Raw genomic sequence first — 20,321 nt, forward strand, 5'->3', positions numbered from 1 at the left:
GGCAGGCCTGGGGGGCCACCCCTTCCACCTCTGCAGCTCCAAGTCTCCCCAATACTCGCATTTATTCTTACACACGCACCCACTCACACTCACACGCGCCAGGCTTACACACAGACTCAACCCACCCCCACACCTGAGACCTTGGCTTTGACGCCCACCTGGGAGAGAGGGATGGGCAGCAGGTGCTGGAGGGGGCAGGGCTGGCTGCAGGGGTCCCCCCCCCCCCCCCCACTGCGCGAAGACCACGGCTCCTGCGGGGCTTGAGTGGGCAGCGGCCGCCCCCTGGTGGCCACGGGGGCCGCGGGGTCCAGGCCGGCTCTGCCCCATCCCTCCGCCTGGCTGGGCCCAGGGCCCCTGTGCTGAGGCCTGCAGGACCCCCCCTTCCAACGCGGCTGGGCGCACACCGACCCTCCCATTAGGTCCGAGTCCATCCCTCCGGGGGCTCCGAGGGCAGTGTTTCCACCCAGGGCCTGTCCACCGTGTTTGCAGGCCTGGAGGCTGTCCCCGTTTCTGGCTCCTCACAGTCCCAGGAACCAGAGGCAGCCGGGTACCTGGGGGGTGGGCAGGGCAGAGCCCAGGTGGGCCAAGGGGGATTTGGGGGGGGCTGCCCTGCTGGCCTCAGGCTCCTAGAGACACGCAAACATCTGCCGGGTCTGAGCGGGGTGGGGCCTGCAGACACCGGGAGGACCGAGTGAGGGTGGGCAGGGCAGGGAGGTGTGGTCGAGTGGAGGGGGAGCCACCCCTACCCCTGCTGGCAGGGAGGCGGGGCCTGGTGGGGGGAGCAGTGGGGAGGCGGGGCCTGGGGGGAGTCGTGCAAGTGTGTGAGGGGACAGTGAGTGCAAAGAGTCCCTGCTCTGTGCACAGGGGACAATGAGAGGGTGAAGCAGGGGGTCTCGGCTGGACCTCAGGGGTGGACGGGCAGGACAGGAAGGCAGGTTGGGAGGGAGGGGGAGGCAGGAAGTCATCGGGCAGGGCCTGTGGGCAGGCTGAGGCTTGGCTTGGAGCAGGGCTGTGACCTGGGGGTCGGTGGTGCCTGGGCAGCAGGAAGGACGAGGCACTGGGGGGACAGGGCCAGGGCCGGGTGGGGTGGAGGACAGGCTGGCAGGGAGGAGCCCAGGAGCCCGCTGTGGGGCAGTGAGGAGCCAGGCGGCAGGACCTCCCCAAGCCCACCCCCAGCCCCCGGAGGCGCCCTCCTCTGGTCGGTGATTGGGGCGCTGGGATGACCCAGCAGTGCGTGGGGGTGCAGATGCTCCCCGCGTGGACTGGGCTCAGACACGGCTCACCTGACTGTCGTCTTTAATGGGGGAGCTGGGTGGGGCGGGCCTGTGGCCTCTCGCCATCAGCCTGGGTGCTTGGAGGGGGCGGGTGGCACGGCCGGCACAGAGGCAGGGGAGGCAGTGCCCGCGGGGGCCGGGGGCCGGGGCAGGCCTCCTGTCTTCCCCAACTTGGGCCTGCGACCCCAGCCCAGGAGCGGCTTGGGGCTGGCCCACGCGGGCGTCTCGCAGCCATACTCCTTGGGGCTCTGCAGGAGGCCCCCTGGTCCCAGCAGGGCAGGCCGGCGACCCCCCTGCAGGGCACACGGAGACAGTCAGGGCGTCTCCCAGGCCTGCCCTGCCTGTGGTCAGCCGGTGGGTGTCCGGCTCAGGGGGAGGAGGTGAGGGCCCATCCGGGGGCTGCTGTCAGGGGGCCGTGGATGAGACCCCTGGGACTGGGCTCCTGCCTCAAGGCGCTGGGGACAGAGGCCGGGCCGGGCTGGAACACCCCATTAGGGAAGGCCCTGCTGTGCCAACCTCTCCTTTCAGCGCCCCTGGAGCCCGCGGGGTCTCGGACATTTGGGGCCTCAGCTGGAGGCCCGGGGCCCATGGGAAAGGAAGGTGGGGGGCACCCTCCCGAGCAGCTGGGCCTCACCGGGCCGGGCGGCATGGCCCCAGGCAGCAGCGACACCACGGCCAGGCGCACGCCCTCCTGGCCAGCGCCCTGCAGCCGCGCCACCAGCTCCGCGTGCCGCCACCACTTGCACGGCTCCCCGTCCACCGACACAATGTAGTCGCCCTCCTTCAGGCCGGCTGCCTGGGGACACAGGGGCGTGGGGGAACCGTGCCACGATTCAGGCCGCACCCCCCGCCCTCCCGCAGCCGCCTCTCCCTGGGGACTTACGGCCGCCTGGCCCCCCGGAATGACCGCGGCGATGAGGACGGGCGAGTCGCCGCGCAGGGTGAAGCCAAAGCCGCCTTCCCCGCGGGTCACGTGGACGGGCCCCAGCAGCCGCCACCGGTTCTTGGCGGAGAACACAGACAGGGGCCCCTGGGGGTGGGCTGGGGTCAGAGGACAGTGGCCTGGCGGGCCAGCGTCCACCCCATCTTGTGCTCTGCGACAACGCAGTGGGGTCCCCAGAGGCTGGCAGAGCTGGAACCCCCTCCCAGGTCTGCTCCCACTAGACTGGCTGTGGACAGGGGCTCGCCCCTCAGCAGGCCAGGGGGCTGGGTGCCTGGGAGTCGGGGCCTCACCAGCCGGTGGAAGATGTCAGCCGCCTGCACCCGGGAGAAGCTGGGCATCCTGGACTCCGGCTTCTGCTGGGTCTTAGCTGCGGGGTGGCAGGTGAAGGAGAAAGCAGAGCTGAGCCCAGAAGCTCCAGGGACCCCCAGATCTCAGGGTTCCTCCAGCCAAAGACCTCGGGAGCATGGCCCTGGGTGAAGTGAGGGGCTGGCCTGGCTGCCTCCATCAGGAGGAGCAGGGGCTCCACGGACCCCCATCCATCTGCATCCCAAGTCTCCTAGGTATCTTGTTCCTGGGAAGCCCCCCAGGAAGCCCATTGGTCTGCCCAGCCCCTAGGGCAGGAAAGGGACCCCTCCCGGCTGTGGCACAGGGCACCAGGGGGCATGGGGGCTCCTGCTTCTCGGCTGTTTTGGTTGATGACGGCAGGGGCCTTTAACAGCAGCTTCAGGGGCTCAGTAGCCCCGCGCCCTCCCCATGGCCCCCCTACCATTATCTGGGGGGGATACACCCGCCCCGAGAGGCCCAGCCGCTCACGCCGGATGTCGGGGGCCTCGGCGGCCTCCAGGAAGTCGTCCTCACGGTCGAGCTCCGAGTATTTGGCCAGGGAGCGCCGCAGCGCCTGGGCCACCGCGTCCTGCAGCAGGTCCACCCTGCGTGGGACACGGCACATGGCGTGCAGCCGCAGCGCCTCCTCCTGCCCCAGGATGGCCCGCTTCAGGTGGGCCTTGCCTGCGTGGGGCGGGCACATGGCTGTCACCCTTTGGGCGCCACCCCAGGGCCCCCAGCCCACCTGGTCCCTCCCTGGGCAGAGCAGGAGAAGGGGCCAAGGGGAGGGCCTCTGGGTCCAGCCTGGGCCGCGGCATGGGGAGGGGTCATGGGGACAGCCGAGGCGCTCTGCCAGGTACAGAGGGCAGGGACAGGGGAGAGCCACCTTCCCGCTGGCCCCAGCTGCCCAGGCCACCACCCGCCAGGCAGGGAACATCAGAGGGTGGTCAGCGGCTCCAGCGCTGGGACCCCACGAGGCTGCGTGTGTGTGAGTGTGTGCACGCACTCGAGCAAGCCCCCCAGGCCTGCCGCCCTCCGTCCCGCCTGCCTCACCAAGCATCCAGCGCTCCTCTGGCTCCCGTGGCAGCGCGGGGCCCCGGGGCTCGGCGGGACGGAGCTGAAGGAAGACCTGCTCGTGCGTGGGGAGCTCCCCCTCGGCTGCTGCTGGGGCAGAGGCGGCGTGAGGCCCGCTGCACGCCTGGGGACCCCTCCAGCACACCCTGCACCTGTGGGGGGCACTCACGGAGGCCATCGCAGAGAGCCAGGGCTGCGTGGAAGTGGGCCAGGGCGCGGAAGTGCTCGGCCTTCACGTGCACCAGGGCGGCCCACGATGAGGGCATGCAGTCACGGGCAGGCGGCTGGGCCATGGCCCGGTGCACCAGCTCATACTCAGCCGCCACCTGCGGCGACACAGCGTGCAAACTGGGGCCTTGCTGACGCGAGGGGCAAGGCCAGCGGACCCACCCAGTAGCCTCAGCCCCTGCCTCCATTTATCCCAGCCAGGGACCCACGCCAAGCTCGGGGCTCAGGGTCACTGGTTGGTGCTGCCCTCCTGGCTCATGGAGACCCCCCAAGCTGACCACAGCAGGGTCAGGATCTCTGAATGTGTATCTGGTCAGGGGAGTCAGGACCGGGGTTCAGGGTCAGCCCCGTTGGCTTTGGGAAGTGACAGAAAAGAAACACAGCCCCACCCCCTCCTGAGCCAGACCCCCCCACCCCAGCTCTGCCCTGTCCTGCTGCCCCCCAGCCACCCCAGGGGCCCCTGACCCTCCTGTCCACTGAGCAGCTGCAGCATGGCCACCCGGCCTGGGTGGGGAGGGTCCCGGGCAGGGCAGCGTGACCATGGGGCTGGGGGCCGCGGGTCCTCACCTGGGCCGCCTCCTGTGCCATGCGCAGCTGGGCCAGACAGTCGCGGGGGGACGCCGGGGCCGGCAGCGAGAGGCCCTGGAACACGCACTCCTGCGCCTGGGCCACCATGAGGCGCTCCAGTACGGCGAGGGAGGCGGAGCTCATGTCGGGGCTCGGCGCGTTGGAGAAGTTCTCCCTCAGGAGGCTGAAGGCCCCTGCGGAGGGGGCGCTCACGCGGGCGCAGGCCCACCCACCGTCCCAGGCGCCCCCAGCTGCAGCACCCTCCCCGCTCCGCACCCTGCCGACTGCCCCCGAGGGAGGCCTGTGCGTGCTTGGCGCTCACCCTGGGAGTCCCCCCCAGCAACTGAGCCAAAGAGGAAGCGCTGCACGTCCCAGTGCCACCCTGCCCGCCGCTGGGACACGGCCGCTGGGGCCCCCGGGGGGCGGGCGGCGGCGCTGCCCTCACCAGCAGCCCTCTGGAAGGCCTCGACGGCGCGGCCGACGCCCTCGGCGCAGGAGCGGTCCTGGCGGGCCCCGATCTGCGTGTAGAGGGCGCCGACGTTGAAGAGCACGCTGCCCTTCTCGAAGGCCAGGGCCCGCTGCTGGGCGGGGACCCCCGTGAGCGAGTCGTACCTGCGGGGCGGGATCAGAGGGGCGCATTCCCGCGGCCGCCGCGCCCCAGGCCGCGCCCCGCCGCCCCTCCCCCCGGAGGAGGGGCCCGCCCCGCGCAACCCGCCCGCCCCGCCCCCTGCGCCCCTCGCCCCGCCCCGCCCCCTCCCTGCGCCCCGAGCCCCCCACCAGTGGAAGAATAGCCCGAGGCTCCCGGCAGGGCCGAAGAAGCGCGCGTCCAGGAAGCAGAGCTGGTTGTAGTAGGCCATGAGCAGCTCCAGGCCCGCCTCGTCCCGGCTGGGGGTCCGCATGGCCTGCGGGGCGGGAGCGGGGCTGGGCCCACTGCCGGCAGCCCCTGTCCAGCGCGCCCCGCCGCGAGGGAGCCCTGCGCCACCCCGGCTCTGCAGGGCACAATGCCAGAGACAGACAGCCCGAGCGCAAGGAGCCCCCTGGGTCCCTCCAGGCACATGTGTGTGTGTGTGTGTGTGTGTGTGTGTGTGTATGTGTGTGTGTAGCACCGCGTGGGACGGTCACCGTCTCCCCTGCAGACCACCTTCCCCATTCTGTCCTGTGGCATTGACACTGAGGTCAGTGATTTGGTTCTGGACTCAAGCCTCGGTTTCCCCGTCTGTGAACCGGAGGGCTCCGGGGGTGGAGGCCGGGCAGGCAGGTGGCCAGGGGGCAGCAGGGGTCCCCTTAGCCGCAGAGGAGGGTGCGAGAGGGTGGGAAGGGCCCACCCACCTGCCTCAGGCCCTCCAGCTCCTGGAGCTCAGCCTCGTAGGCCGCACTGTCTTCTCCAAAGTGCCCCGAGATCAGCTCCTGGGGGGTGGGGGTGAGCGGGGATCTCCTCAGGGGCTGGCGAGGGAGGAGCCACAGCAGAGCAGGTGCCCTCCGCGCAGGGCCAGGGGTGTGTGTGTGTGTCGGGGGGAGCGTGGCAGGAGCCCGGGGAGGTGAGGGCTTGTGCAGCAAGCAAGGAGGCTCCCCCCAAGGGCAGGGCACTGCATCCCCGCCCATCTCTGCCGAAGTCACTGGGCCCCTCACGGCAGCCCCTTCCTCTCTCCAGCCTCAGTTTCCTTATCTGAGAAAGGAATGAGAGGGCTTGGCCAGGTAAACTTCAAGATCCCTTCTCCTCATGCCCCTCAGACCCCAGGGAAGGCTGAGCAGCTGGCTCTTACCTTCAGGGGGGTGGACCAGTCCAGCTCCTTGGTGTCCTTCAGGCCCAGTGGGATCATGGGGACACTGGCCCCTTCCCTAGAACCAGAAACTTTGACTCCATGCACTAAGGCTGGACCCCAGTAGGCCCCAGGGCCCCGGTGCCCCCATCTGCCAGCTCCCCCTGGACCTGGCCCACCTCCTCCCTCGCGATCCCTCGCGGGCACACACCTCTCCGGCCAGAGCACGTCCCCGCTGTGGCCCAGCTCCTCCAGCTCCTCCTTCAGCAGCTGGAGGTTGGAGTTGACGTGGCTCAGCTCCAGAGCCACCGTCTCTCGGACCCGACTGTTGCTGGTGGCTCTGGGGGAAGCCCGGGTGAGGTCAGCAGGCCCGGCCTGAAGCTGACCAAAAGGCCAGGGCTGCCCCACAGACCCTCAAGCCCCTCTGACCTACAGAGCCCCTCCCCAGAGAGACGCAGGCCAACGGCCAGGCCCCCACTGGCAGGGACAGCTCTGGGCTCCCCCGGTGGCCCTGTCCCTCCCCCGTACCCTCTCTCCACGGTTCACCCACAGATTCCTGCTGGTCACCCCTGACTCTGGCCTGGGGGTGGGCAAAGCTCCTGCAGACCCATGGCCTCCAGGGGCAGGTGCCCTCTACCCCCCAGGACAGGCCCACACAGCCCTACCCAGCGACAGGGGGAGGGCCAGCCTCTCTCTGCCAGCACCTGGGGGCCCACAGAGGGGGCATGGCCAGCAAGAAAGGCCAGGCCGGGGGCAGGGAGAGGCGGAAGGCAGGCGGTGCTAAATAAAGTGAAGGCCCTTGAACGGAGTCTCCGGGCTCGGGAGCAGCCGGCAGGCCCTGCCCCTCAGTGGCTGAGGCATGGACAGTCAGGCCACCCGCCCCAGCCTCGCCCCCCACCTGGAGTAGTGCCAGGTGTGTGGGGGCCCGAGCACGCGGGAGCTCATGGCCACGTGCTCTAACCAAGGGACTGCCCCTTCAGTCTGGGGGACCCCTCCCTGGTGCCCCAACCTTGGGACCCCTAGCCACCTGCCCACGCCAAGGTCTCCAGAGGCCGGGCCGGGTCTAGCTGGTCTGAGTGTGGAGAGGGTGAGCAGCCAAGTGGACTGTGGCCACCCTGGGCCCTAGTGAGAAGCCGACACCACCCGGGTGCCCCTCCTGGCTGCCCTCCAGCACCCTCGGTGTCTCATGCTGCACCACCTTGCTCCATGTCTGGGTCCCCGACCAGACCGCGGGGCAGGCACCCCCCACACATCACCCTGCCTCGGAGGTCAGCTCTCACTCCTGAGGGTCGGGAGACATCAGCAGAGCCCGGGGGCCAGCCCTCACCCATAGGGGGTCCCAGCACCCGGGGGCCAGGCCCTCACCTGTAGAGGTTCTCCGCCCCTGTCCGCATCCGCAGCTCCTTGTTGATCTGCTGGTGGATCCGGGCCCTGCGGCTCTGCAGCCGGCCATGCTGGGTCTGCACCAGGGGGTCGGAACCCTGCAGGGGGCCGCAGGGACTGTGAGTCCCGGTCCCCACACGGCTCGGCCAGCAGACTCACAAGAGGGGCCCGTGCCCAGGGGAAGGGGTGGGCGCCATGAGCTGGCCTGGTGGGGAGGGGGTGGATGGACGCAGGTGAGGCCAGGAGGAAGGGATGAGCGGGGCAGCTGCGGCAGAGGCTCGGGACGCTGCACACCCGCTGCCCAGGGGCTCGCTGGCCCCGCCTGGCCCCGGGATCGCCGCTGGGAGCCCCAGGCGAGAGGGGCTGGCTGTCCACAATACGCGTCCCGCACTGCAGAATTTGCCCCCTGCGTTCCTGAACTTATTCCACAACTCCCCCGGCCCCATGAAGCCAACGCCCGGGGCTCGGGTGGTGGTCACCTAGCCCAGCTCCGGCCAAGGCGCCAAAGGAGAGGGGCCCACAGGGTCCTGGCCCCACCCAGAGCCCCTCCGCCCCCCGCAGCCTCCGGCCCACAGCACTTCGTGTGGTCTGGGACGTGGTTCCACAGTGAGCAGAGAATTACACGGCGCCTCATGTGCACTCACCGTCCTCAGTGGGCAGACGGAACCTCATCACCAACCCCCTGGACAGAGGCAAAGCCCCTCGCCAGAGGCAACCATGGGCAGGTGGGGTGTGCCCTCGGGGGCCGTGGCCTCCACCGTCCTCACCGCTCACAGGCACCCACAGACCCCATGCACCACGGTGGCAGGCCTCCCCCTTCACTCCGGAGCTCTGCTTTGCCCCCTGGCGTGTCTCGGACTTGGCCGTGCGGACCCTCGCGCGCCCTCCCTCCAACCCGTGAAGCTGCTGCCGTCCCCTTCTCCGCTGTCCCACGGTCACCCAGGAGTTCCCGTCCCCTCCCGCAGGGGGCTGTGTGAACACCCGTCAGTTCCTCGTACCCACGTGTGAGGCAGGGCCGTGCGGGCCGGTGCCTCCCCAACCCCGTGCCCCCCTCTGGCCATCAGAACCCCCGTTCTGCTCAGGGCCCCCTGCAGGGGACGACGACCCAGCCCCAGCTCAGGGTAAACCCTTTCTATGCGCCAGGAGCGGTGGTCCTAGCCCCCCACTGCGAGCTGACCCGGGGCGGGCATACGACCCAATTCTGGCCAAACAAGAATTTCTCGAAACAAGAAAACTCTCCCCCGGGGCTTCTGGGAACGAGTTCCTCTTACTTTCAAGGTCCAGGGAAGGAACAGACCCTCTCAACATGTATCAAAATATATCACCGTGCCTGACATGAGCGTGCGCCCTGCACACGAGGACAGCCGACCACAGCCGAGCCCCCGCACGACAAGGTCCACGGGGATCCCCCGTCCACGGGCCCCTCCGCCCTGCTCCTAAGACCCCCAGGTGGCTGGCAGCGGCTCCACACAGCACGCACGCATGTTTCCTCGGATTCCTGCCTTCCAGGCACTCAATCCACGGTTCTTGTTCTGGGTGGGGTTTTCTCTGCCTTGTAACTGCTGGGGCTGCCTCTCGCGAGGGACGGCAGAGAGCCATGTAGAGCTCGTGCACATGGCAGCGAGCTCGTGGGCGCCTCCTCGTTCACACGCGTCTCTCAGACTCCTCACCCAGACAAACGCATCACGCGACGGCCCTTTCCGTCTCTGCCCCACTTCCTCTGCCTCAGTCCTCCTGTCTCCTGCGGTCCAGGACGGCACCACACACGACACCGCAGCAGCAGCCATGCGAGAGAACGTCCACGTGTCCGCACGGTGACCATCTCACCGTTCTTATCTGCGGTTGAACCAGCCTAGTTCTAATTCCCTTCTCCTTGCTGCTCAGATGTAATAATCCTATTTCTATATTTTTAGTGATTCACTTAATATTCTTTCAGTTTTGTTGCTGTGATGGTGGTGAAACACACACAACTTAAAACTCACTGTTTTGCTCCTTTTTGCATGTGTGGCTCAGTGGCACCAGATGCGGTACTGTGAGCTGCCATCAGTTTCCAGAGCTTTCTCCTCACCCTAAGTGGAAGCTCTGTGCTCCGTGAGCAGTGACTCCTCTCCCCTACCCCCACCCCAGCCCCTGGTTCCCCTCTGCCTCCCTGTCTCTACGGATTTGTCTATTCTTGAGACCTCAGGTGAGTGGAATCCCACAGTTTTGTCCGTTTGCACCTGGCTTATTCAGTCAGCCTAACGTGTTCAAGGTTCACCCGTGTTGTGGCGTGTATCGGAACTTCATTCCCTTTCATGGCTGAATAATATTCCATTGTGTGTATCTTAGTTTCCGAGCTGCCAAAACAAATACTGTACAATGGGTTGGCTTAAACAATAGGGATTTATTGGCTCCGGGTTTTGAGGTTAGAAGTCCAAACTCGAGGCATCAGCAGGGCGATGCTTTCTCCCGGAGACTGTGGGGTCCGGGGCTGGCTGCCGGCGACCCTTGGTCCTTGGCTTCTCCGTCCCGCGGCCGTGCACATGGCGGCGTCTTCTCCTGCCTCCTTCAGGCTCCACTGACTTCCAGCCTCTGGCTGCTCCCAGGGCTCGTCCGTCCAGGTAGTTTCCTTCCTTAGAGGGACTTCCGTCATGCCGGATGGAGACCACCTCGCTCGGGGGGGGGGGGGGCACCTTCACTAATAACTTCAAAAGTCCTGTTTATAAAGGGTCCACACCCGCAGGGCCAGGCGCTGGGACCTGGACATGCCTTTGGGGGGCAGGATTCAGTCCTCAACAGAATGCACAGACCACATGCTGTTTGTCCATCTGTTGACGGACAGTTGGGCTGATTCCACCTTTTGGCAGTTGTGACTAATGCTGTGATCACAACCGGCATACAAGCAGCTTTCAGTTCTTTTCAGTACACGCCTAGGAGTGGAGATGCCAGGTCACGTGGTACTTCTGTGTTTAACTTTCTGAGGAACCAGGAGACTGTTTTCCACAGTGGCTGCACTATCTTCCACTCCCCCAGCAGTGCCCGAGGATCCCTAACTCTCCACATCCTTGCCAACACCTGTTATTTTCCTTTAAAAAATAAAAGTTATAGCCATTCTGGTGGGTGTGAAGTGGTATTTCATCGTGGTTTTGATTTGTGTTTCCCTGATGACTAACAACGTCGAGCATCTTTTCATGTGCCTACTGGCCATTTGTGTATCTTCTTTGGAGAAATGTCTATTCAAGTCCTTTGCCCATTTCTTTCTTTCTTTTTTTTTTTTCAGCAATAAGAAAAAATGATAAAAAGAAAAATAACATGTCATACAATACAATATACTACTAAGGACAGCAAATAACACCACTACCAAGAATCCCATATTACTCCCCTATATCCCCCTCTCATATACATTTAGCATTGGCATATTGCCTTTGTTACATTTAATGGAGGTATATTACAATGTTACTGTTGACCATAGACTCCAGTTTGCTTTGATTATGTTTTTTCCTGAATACCATCCCTTTTTCAAATTTCTACATGGTTGACATTCATTTGCTTTCCCACATGCAAAAACATTTTTATATTTGCATATTTAGTAACAGTCATTGGCCACTCCAATTTTTGCCACGTTATACAGTCCCAGTCTTTATCATCTATCTTTACCTCTGCTGTCATACATTCTCCTATCCCACCTCTTTCAGCTTTACTCACAGACATCTTTGTTCAGTGTACTTACAATACCATGCTACCATCACACAGTATTATGCTATCTATTTCTGGATCTATGCAATCAATCCTAAACATTCTGTAGTCCTTCAGCATCAAATGGCTGCTCTCTGCCCTCTTTCTATCTCCTGGTGGCCTGTGTTGTCAGCTTTTAACTCCCAAAGTTTGTTCATTAATGTCTGTTCATATTAGTGAGACCATACAGAATCTGTCCTTTTGTTTCTGGCTAACTTCACTCAACATAATGTCCTCAAGGTTCATCCACGTTATTACATGATCCATGTTTTTGTTCTGTCTTGCTTTGCCCATTTCTTAAAGGTGTTGCTGTACTTTCTGTGTCATACTTAAGAAGCTCTTGGTAAATACAAGGTGTGGGGGTTTGAATCTGGGTCCCACAAAGACACGTTCAGTCCCGCAGTGGGAACCGTCTGTAAGGAGGGTCTTTGAAGATCCCATTCGGACGAGGCACGAGGCAGCTGAACCGGCGTGGCCTTGGTCCAGCAGGACGCGAGTCCTCATCAGCAGAGGATGTCTGGCCACTGGAGGAGGCGGAGGAGGCGGAGGAGGCAGACGGCTGTGTGGCGGAGGTGGACACTGAGCTCCGAGAGCCGGCCAGCGGCCACCACGAGGCTGCACTTGCTGCAGCAAGCCCGGTCCTGCTGCCGCCTGGACCAAAACCGCACGACCGCTGTTGCGTAGGCCAAGTGGTTTCCAACATCTGTCGTAAGAGCCAGTCCTGGCAAACTACGACAAAAAGGTCTTAAAGATTTTCCCGTTTTCTTCTAAGAGTTTTATAGTTCTAGCTCTTACAGTAAGTCTTTGATCCACTTTGAGTTGTTTTGTATATGGTTTAAAGGATCAACTTCATTCTTCTGTATCCACTTCTTCAAGCAAAATTTGTCAGAGACTGCCCTTTCCCCGTTGAGTGGTGTTGTCACCTGTGGTGGTTTGAAACTGTAAAGACGCCAGAAAAGCGTGTTCTTGAAGCTAACCCATTCGTGTGGGTGTGGGCCCACTGTAAGGGGGACCTTCTGATGAGGTTACTTCAGTTACGGCGTGGCCCCGGTTGGGTCTTAATTCTCTTAAGGGTGTTCTTTACAAAGGGGATGAGTACGCAGAGGGGGAGCGGAGTAGAGAGAGAGGGAGAAAGCGGGGAAGCAAGAAGCTGAATGCGGCAAAACCTGGCAGAGAAGGGAGAGGCCGCCAGACGCCGCCGTGGGCCCGGCCAGGAGGCAGAGGGGCCCAGGATCGCCGGCAGCTGGTCTTCGGGAAGACAGCATCGCCTTGACGATCCCTTGATTTGGACATTTTCACAGCCTCACAACTGTAAGTTAGTAAATTTGCACTGTTAATAGTCAACCAATATCATGGTATATTGCTATCAGCAGCCCAGCAAACTAAAACAGCACCCTTGTTGAAAATCAGCCGACCATCTATGCGAGGGTTTATCTCTGGGCTGTGTATGCTGTTCTGTTGGTGTATGTGTCTCTCCTTACAGCCATACCACACTGTTTTGATTAGTGTAGCTTTGTAGTCAGTTCTGAAAGTCCTCTGAGTTTGCTCTTCTTTCCGAACATTGTTTCAGCTATTTAGGTCCCTTGAAATTCCATGACTTTCAGGGTGGGTTTTTCTATTTTTGCAAAAATTGCCATTGGGATTTTGAAAGGGATTGCACTGAATCTATAGGTCACTTTTGGACAGTACTGTTGCCTTAGTATTAAGTCTTCCAATCCACGAACACAGATGTCTTTCCATTTATTTAATTTCTTTCAGCATTATTTTGTGGTTTCTATGTACAAGTCTTTTGCCTCCTTGGTTAAACTCATTCCCAGGATAAATTCATTCCTAAGTATTTAATTCTTTTTAGATGTTACTGTAACTGAAACTGTTTTCTTAATTTCCTTCTTGGATTGTTCATTACTGGTGTGTAGGAACCCAAATGATTTTTACTTGTTGATTTAGCATCCTGCAATTTTGCTGAAGTTGTTAGCCCTAACCACTTTTTATATATGCTATCACGTCATCAATGAATAGAGATTGCTTTTCTTCTTCCTTTCCAATTTGGATGCCTTTTGTGTCTTTCTCTTGCCTAATGTTCTGGCTGGAACTTCTGGCGCAGGGTTGAATAGGAGTGGTGAGAGTGGCCTTCTTGTAATGTTTCTCATCTTAGGGAGATGCTGCCAGTGTTTCACCACTGGGCATGACGTTGGCTGTGGGTTTTCATAAATGCCCTTTATCAACTTGAGGACGCTCTTCCTGCCCCTAGCTCATCGAGTGTCTTTATGGTGAAAGAGCGCAAGCTCTGGGACTGCTGGGCCTTTGCCCCTTCTTCCCTCCTCACCTGCCACATGCGTGACCACCCCTCCCGGCCCACCCTGGTCGCCACGGGAGCTGCTGCCGTTTGGTGCGAGGGCCGCCCCTCGTTCCCGCCCGCACCTGCCCGGGAGGCGCCCACAGCCCCAGCCACAGGCCGAGCTTCCAAGGCCCCTGAGGCCAGCGTCTGCTGTGTCCGCGAAAAAATATGTCCATCGGCATCCCTGCTACCTGGCCTCCCCGCACACGCACGCCGGCCCCCCACCCCAAACTGCCTGCTGTTCCCACCCCCCGCCCCATCCTGTCATCCTGTCGCTGGGCCTGTGCCGCAGCCCCCGTCTGGCTGGTCCTTCTCCCAGAGTCACCCTCAGGGCCCTGCCCATCCTTCAAGGTGCGATGCCCCAGTCTCCACTGCGGAGCCCTCTTAACCCTCACCCACCGGAACCCACTGACTCTCCAGGGCCTCCCTGGCCCATTGGTGCGGGGGGCACAGCCCCACCCCGGGGTCCGGCCTAGAGGCCGGAATGTCCCCAGTAGCCCAGGACCACTCCCCCTTGGGCACTCCCTGCCCTGCCCCAGGCCCGGGTCCTCATTAGCCAGGCCCCTCCGCACCTCCCATGCCCAGCCTCTGCCCTGCTCTTCCACCCCAACATGCCCATCCTTTGCATCTGCTACCTGCCCGGGCCAGGTCGTGACCTCCCACAGGTGGCCCCTGACCCCGCTGCCCAGGGCCTGGCCCGGTGCCAGGCTGCAGGGCTCTGCCCACCTGGGGCCTGCATGTCAGTGTGCGGCAAGGGCCCTGCACAGCCCAGAGGCTGCTGGCGGCACTGCTGGGCCATGGACACTCAGATCCACGAGGTGGGGAGGCTGCTCTGAGCCCCCTCTGTAGCCCCAGGGGTCCTCGGTTTCCTCCTGGGCAAAAGGGAGGCCCACATTAACCCTGCCGCCCCTCCTGCTCCAGCCCCAGCTGACCAGCGGGGGAGGGTGGTTCCCCCAGCCAGTGCCAGTGGGAGTCACGGGGCCAGCCGCCCCCTGCCCCCATGCGTCCTGCACACACACGGCGCCTCCCACCACACGTCCACATGGACCACGGACGCAGCCTGGGCCAGGCGAGGAGACAGGCTCCAACCCGGCTGGACTGCTTGTTTGCTGGGTCCCTTTGGGTGAGTCCCCAATTACAGACCCAGAGCAGCGAGTGACCTGCTTGAGGCCCCAAGCAGCCGGGCCAGGCCTCCTGATGGCCAAGTGCCCCTCTGGGGCTGTCCCAGACAGGCCTGGGCCCGGCAGAGCACCCAGGGCACGCCCGCCCTCCCCCCACTCCTGCCTCCCACCTTGCAGCCTGGCTCCGGCGCTTCTCCCCTCAGCAGCTCTGCACCCTGTCTGCCAACACCCCCGTCTGGGGACCTCCTTCCTACCCCTCACCCAGGTCCCACCAGCACCCACCCAGACACTACGCCCCACATGGCACCTCCAGCACTACTGGGGACAGAGCCCCCTGGAACTTGCTGCAAATGGGGTCTCCCAGGACCCAGGCACCCGCACAAAGACCTCAGAGCAGGAATCTCCCGCCTCTGGCCCTAAAGGCCTCCGATATTCCCCAGGGACCGGGCTCCCAGCCCCCATCAGCAGGTCCAGTCCTGGAGTCCAGTTCAAGGAGGCTGGGCCTGGGAATCTGTATTTGTGGAAGTGCCCCAGGGGGGCCAGCGCCCAACACGGCCTGCAGGAGGCCAGGGGCAGGAGGCCCCATCCTTCCTGCCCCCTCCCCATTCAGCTGCCCCTCGAGGCCTCTGCTCCTCCCAGGCCCACCTCCCTCCTCCCTGACCCCTTGGCCCCTGCAGGCCCCTGAAGAAAACGTGGGGCTCAGTCAAGGTCACGCTTCCCCAGAGGGCTCCACTGAGCCCCCTCCCCTGGGAGGCCCTGCAGGCCCTGGGGGAGCAGTGCCCGCCAGCACCGGGGAGGCTCCCAGCTTATTCTGCACCTCGCGAGCTGAGGCCCAGGACTGGCTGGGGTGCACCTCATGAGCTGGTGAGTCCCGGTGGCCCTGCCCGGCACCAAGCCAGTGCCCTCCAAAGCCAGCTCACAGCCCTCTGTGCAAGCCACACCCCAGACCTGCCCAGAGGGGCCCAGGGCAGCTGCACCAAGGCTGGCACATCCTGCCCGACACAAGCCTTATGGCCGCTTTGGCAATAGCCTCACTCCTGCCTGGTGCCAGGGTCAGGGAAGGCTTTGCAGCCGGGCTCTGAAGGACTCAGATGGGAGAAAGTGGTGGGGGGAGTGGACAGAATATTCCAGGTGGTGGGAAGAGTGGAGTGTGCAAGGCAGGGGCTTCTTGTTGCCAGCTCCGAGCGGGGCGGGGGTCCGGCTGCCACCTCGCCACAGGAACCCACGAATCCACTCCCCCCAGCCACCCCCTTTGCCCCAGGTCCCAGCCCAGGGCCACAGCTGCCAGGACACAGGTCCGGGTTCCTTGATCGATGGCTCCTCGCAGGCCAGCGAGAGGCTGGAAACTGGTTCAGCCACCCTCCCCTGGCGCAGCAGTGAGGACAGAGCATGTGCACCCCCCCCAGACCATGGCCTGGAAAGTGCTGTCTACTGCACCCTCCGCACGGTCTTGTCCCTACCATCCCAAATGGTGTCACCCTGAGCAAAACCTGCTCTCTAAAGGCCACGTACAGGTAGGGCCTGCAGGGAGGGAGGCTGCCCGGTGAGATCCGGTCAGCATCTCCTGGCCAGGTATCTGCAGCCCAAGTGCCAGCTGATGCCACCCCCCTCCCCGGAAGACCGGGACCCCAGACACACAAAAGCTGGGGATCATGTGCAGCCTGACATCCGAGAGGGAGGCAGAGCCAAGCGCCATCACAGGGCCTGGGACAGGGAGCACGCACCGCCTGTGTGTGGCAGCCCCTGACCAAAAGCCCCTGGGAAACGGGTACCTGGCACCTGGCACAGAACCCCAGAGCAGCCTTGCAGTGACCCCCAAAGACCAAGGGGCTCCGGTTCGGAGAGAGGCAGCAAGAAACACCCTTCCCACGCCCAGACTGCAACAGGTCCCCACGGCTTCCCCAGCACCCCTGGAAACAGTCCAGGGCCAGCCCCCAGGCTCAGGGACTTCAGAAGGGGGCGGAGGTTTGAGGAAGTGACAAAAGGACAAAACTGCCTGGCTGTGGAGTCCTCAGGCAACTTCCCGCACCCAGGGAGGCTTTACCTGCCTGCTGCTAAGAGTTACATCTGATTTAACATCCAGTCATGGAGCCAGTCCTTGGGGTAGTGCAAAGTCCAACTAGTGGCGAAGTTAGGAAAGAAGGAGTTACAGGTGCCGGACACACACACCCGGGCCCGCGGGCTGTCACAGACCAGAGCCAACGCCTGGCAAAGGAGGGGCCTCCAGGAACGCAGGAGCTTGGTGGCTTTGGAGAGAAGGACGGTCAGACCTCCCCTCCCACCCGGTTCCTGGGGAGCCCACAGAGGGTCTGGCAGTGCCGTCCCCCATGATGCGGAGAGGGCAAACAGGCAGGGGGAAGCCCCGGGAGGCCACCAGGCCCTGCACCCGCCTCAGCTCCCCCCAGCCCCTCGGCCTCAGCTGTAAAGCCTGCCTGCCTCTAGGGGCAAGTGAGAGGGAGGGAGGTCGCTAGGGAGCCCGGAAGGGCCCCAGGCAGGCAAGCGGCCGCGGGCTGGGGCCGGAGAAGCCAAGCCAGCCCCCGGGACACCGGCCGCCCGCAGCAGGTGGCTGCGGCCTGGGGCGCCTCCGAGCGGCAGGCAGGACAGAGACAGGGATCGGGACCGCCGAGGACTCCCCGCCCCGCAGCCCCGACCTTCGTCTGCTCCCGGTTCCTCCCCTGGCGACCCCCGTCCCCATCGCCACCCGCGGCTCCCCGCCCCGCCCCGGCCTCCCCGGCCCGCCGCCCCCACCTTGCGGGCGCTGACCCCGCCTGCAGCCGGGCGTCCTCCTCGACCGACCGCCCCGGCCGTCCGGCCTTCCCTCGAGGATCATCGCGGCACCGCGCGCCGCTCGGCGTCCCGGCAGGGGTGGGCCGGCTCAGGCCGCGCGCGTCACGGCGCTCCCGAGCCCCCCGCTGCCGCGCCGGGTCCCCGACTGTCCCCTCCCGCGGGCCCGAGGGGCGGGGCGAGGGGCTCCGGGCGTGCGAAACCTGCCGCTGCCCAATAGGCGACGGCGGCGACGCCGACGGACAGCAGCCCCAGCCAACCGGCGCGCGAGCAGGCGGGCTCCGGCGTCCCGGGGGAATTCGGTAACCCAGGCAACCGCGGGGCCCGGAACGCCGAGGGCCGCGCGAGGCCGCGCGAAGGGCGCATGCGCCCCGGCCCGCTTAGTCCGCGGAAAAAGTTGGAGGAAGGAAAGCGGCGCGCGCCACCCTACAACGGGACCCTCGGGAGGCTGGTTCCCCAACGGGCACAGTGGGTGTAAACGGTCCTGCTGGAGACGAGCGCCCGTGCGAGACCCGCACAAAGCCCGCTGTCTCCTCGGCGCCCCGGGCCCGCCGCCTCCAGGGCCTGGGCTCCCTGCGGGCTCCCCCCCGACGCGCCTCCCGGGCGGGGATTCTGGTGGCTCTGGAACCGCGCCAGTCCCTTCTGGAGCTCACCTAAGGGCGCAGCTCTGTGGGCCCAGGGAGCCGGCCGAGAGCAGCAACCACGGCTCCCTGGTCAGGTCCATCCAGCCGTCCCCACCACGCCGTGCCTTGCAGCTGAGCCTCGGCCGGCTCTGCACGCCTGGGGACCCGGCCCTGGCCGCTGCCTCCTCCGCTCACCCCCGAATCCTGTCACCTAAGCTCCGTGGCCTGCGGTGCGCCCCACCCGGCAGTGCTCCTCTCGCCAGGCCCGCGGCCACCCCAAACCTGCCGCTGGGACTTGCCCTCCTCCAGTGGGTGCCTGCACCTCTGGTGCCATCTGCCTGGGAGACCCTGGAGCCTTTCACCTGCCTGCCGGGTCCCCACTTGTCGCACAGGCCCTCATCTCACTTACCTGTGAGGATGGAGCATGGAGCCCGACCCACCTAAGTTTACCTCCAAGGAGAGGGGACACACCTGCGTGGGACCCTCTTGGTCCACGAACAACTTGCGCAGGCCACCTCCTTCGTTCCCACAGAGCACACTCCCGGACTCCTGCGCGGTCTCCCGGGGCGCTGGGCACTGCGTTTAGGAGGCATCGCCGTGTCCGCCGGCAGGCGTGGATTGCCGACACGGCCCCGGGGTTTAAGTATGTTCCTCATACGGCCTTTTGGCAAGGCCTTCCTGGTTCAGCAGGCAGTGGCCATTGGGAAGTTCAGGAGGAGCTCTCGATCTTTGGGGGTCAAAGATCCCCCAGAGATGCCTGCTTAGAATACAGTGTCCAACCCCATCTCCACAGATCAGCCTCGCCAGGTCTGGGAGGGGCTCAGACTCGGCACCCTACCGCCTGTGCCCCCCTCCTGACACAGGCAGCCCATCCACGGGCTGTCCCTGCAAGCACAGTGCCTGGCTTTGTCCCCACAAAAGGATGAGGGCCTGGTGAGGGATTTCAGGCAGAAAACAAAACCACATCCCACTCCAGGGGGCTCCCTGGCAACCAGCTGCACCGGCCTGTGAGGGATGTGTCGAGTTACCAGAAATTCTGCAAGCCGGTTTTTCAAAACTGCTATTATTGTTTTTGTTGTTAACTTTTCGTATCCTTTATTGGGAGAGTCACATGAAATGACTGGTTTGGACTCAAAATTATACAAAATAATTCAAACATTTATGAAAAACAGCTGTTATTAAAAATTAAATTATATAAATTTACAATTAAATAACTTACATTAAAAAGCAAAGGCAACGCATACTCCCCACTTGTCTCTTGCTCATTATGTTGCACCAGGGTTCACTAAGCCCCGGCAGAGCCGGGCCTGTGGGGGTTGCCAGGAGTGTGGGGCCCTTTGAGGGGACTGTGGGGGGGTTGACTCTTACCCCAACCCCTGCTTTGGACTCTCCTCCACTCCCACACCCGTGCTGTAGGGGCTGGGACGTGGTGGCACGGCTGCCTGGTCACAGCTGGAAGGCATGGGCTCCTCGGGACAGTGTCCTGAGCCCGTGGGAATTCAGCTCCATACCTACAAGGTATGGAGGCCTTGGACCCTGAGCTTCTGATCCAGGAAGGGGGAAGGAGCTGGAAGCCAGGCGGATGCATGGCCCAGGGGGTGGGGGTAGGCAGGGCCTGTCCAGGTGGCCTGAGGCCTGGGCTGCTACCCATAGCGGGTGCCCTGGGGACCTGAGAACTGCCCCTCCACCCATGGCCTTCCAGCCCAAGCAGTCCCACGGGGCCCCGATGCCTGCAACCAGCTGACCCTGCCCAGGACACCTGCTTTGTGTCTCCCCCTCTGTTCCAGTTTGCTAATGCTGCCATTATGCAAAACACCAGAAATGGATTGGCTTTTATAAAAGTTACAGTCTTAAGGCCATAAAAAGTGCCCAAGCTAAGGTGTCAACAACCGAGTACCCTCCCACCCCACAACCCACCAAAACACCCACATGTGCACACGTATGCACATGCACACACACGCACACACACATGTCCATGTGCACACACATTTCTTTCTCTCCATTTAGGCCACGGGCACCCTCCTTTGTGGCTGGAGAGGTCAAGGAGGAACGAGGCCAGAGGCCCGGGCAAGGTCTGGGTCTTGGGAAGGGGCTTACGTTCTAACGTGTGGAGAAACCACACCAAGGTGGCCAATGGGCTGGGGAGGAGCCCCAGGGACCGGGCAGGTGGGAGAAGGGGCGGCGGGGG

At 63.5% G+C, this 20,321-nt stretch overlaps 1 protein-coding gene across 1 annotated transcript; it reads right to left on the reverse strand.

Annotated features, from left to right (window-relative positions):
* Nucleotides 1-1,279: 1,279 nt before the first annotated feature.
* RHPN1 (rhophilin Rho GTPase binding protein 1) lies at nucleotides 1,280-17,876 on the reverse strand. Its single transcript, XM_037802631.1, has 16 exons — nucleotides 17,751-17,876; nucleotides 17,490-17,719; nucleotides 7,536-7,652; nucleotides 6,382-6,510; nucleotides 6,174-6,249; nucleotides 5,740-5,817; nucleotides 5,188-5,312; nucleotides 4,856-5,022; nucleotides 4,411-4,604; nucleotides 3,785-3,941; nucleotides 3,595-3,702; nucleotides 3,031-3,225; nucleotides 2,508-2,584; nucleotides 2,158-2,304; nucleotides 1,909-2,070; nucleotides 1,280-1,567 (listed from the first exon to the last, which is right to left on the reverse strand). Exons 1-16 carry the CDS (start codon nucleotides 17,874-17,876, stop codon nucleotides 1,340-1,342), a joined length of 2,316 nt encoding a protein of 771 aa, XP_037658559.1. The 3' UTR covers nucleotides 1,280-1,339.
* Between the last annotated feature and the right edge of the window lie 2,445 nt (nucleotides 17,877-20,321).

This window comes from Choloepus didactylus, chromosome 14 (genome assembly GCF_015220235.1).
Source record: "Choloepus didactylus isolate mChoDid1 chromosome 14, mChoDid1.pri, whole genome shotgun sequence".
Taxonomy (NCBI): Eukaryota; Metazoa; Chordata; class Mammalia; order Pilosa; family Megalonychidae; genus Choloepus; species Choloepus didactylus.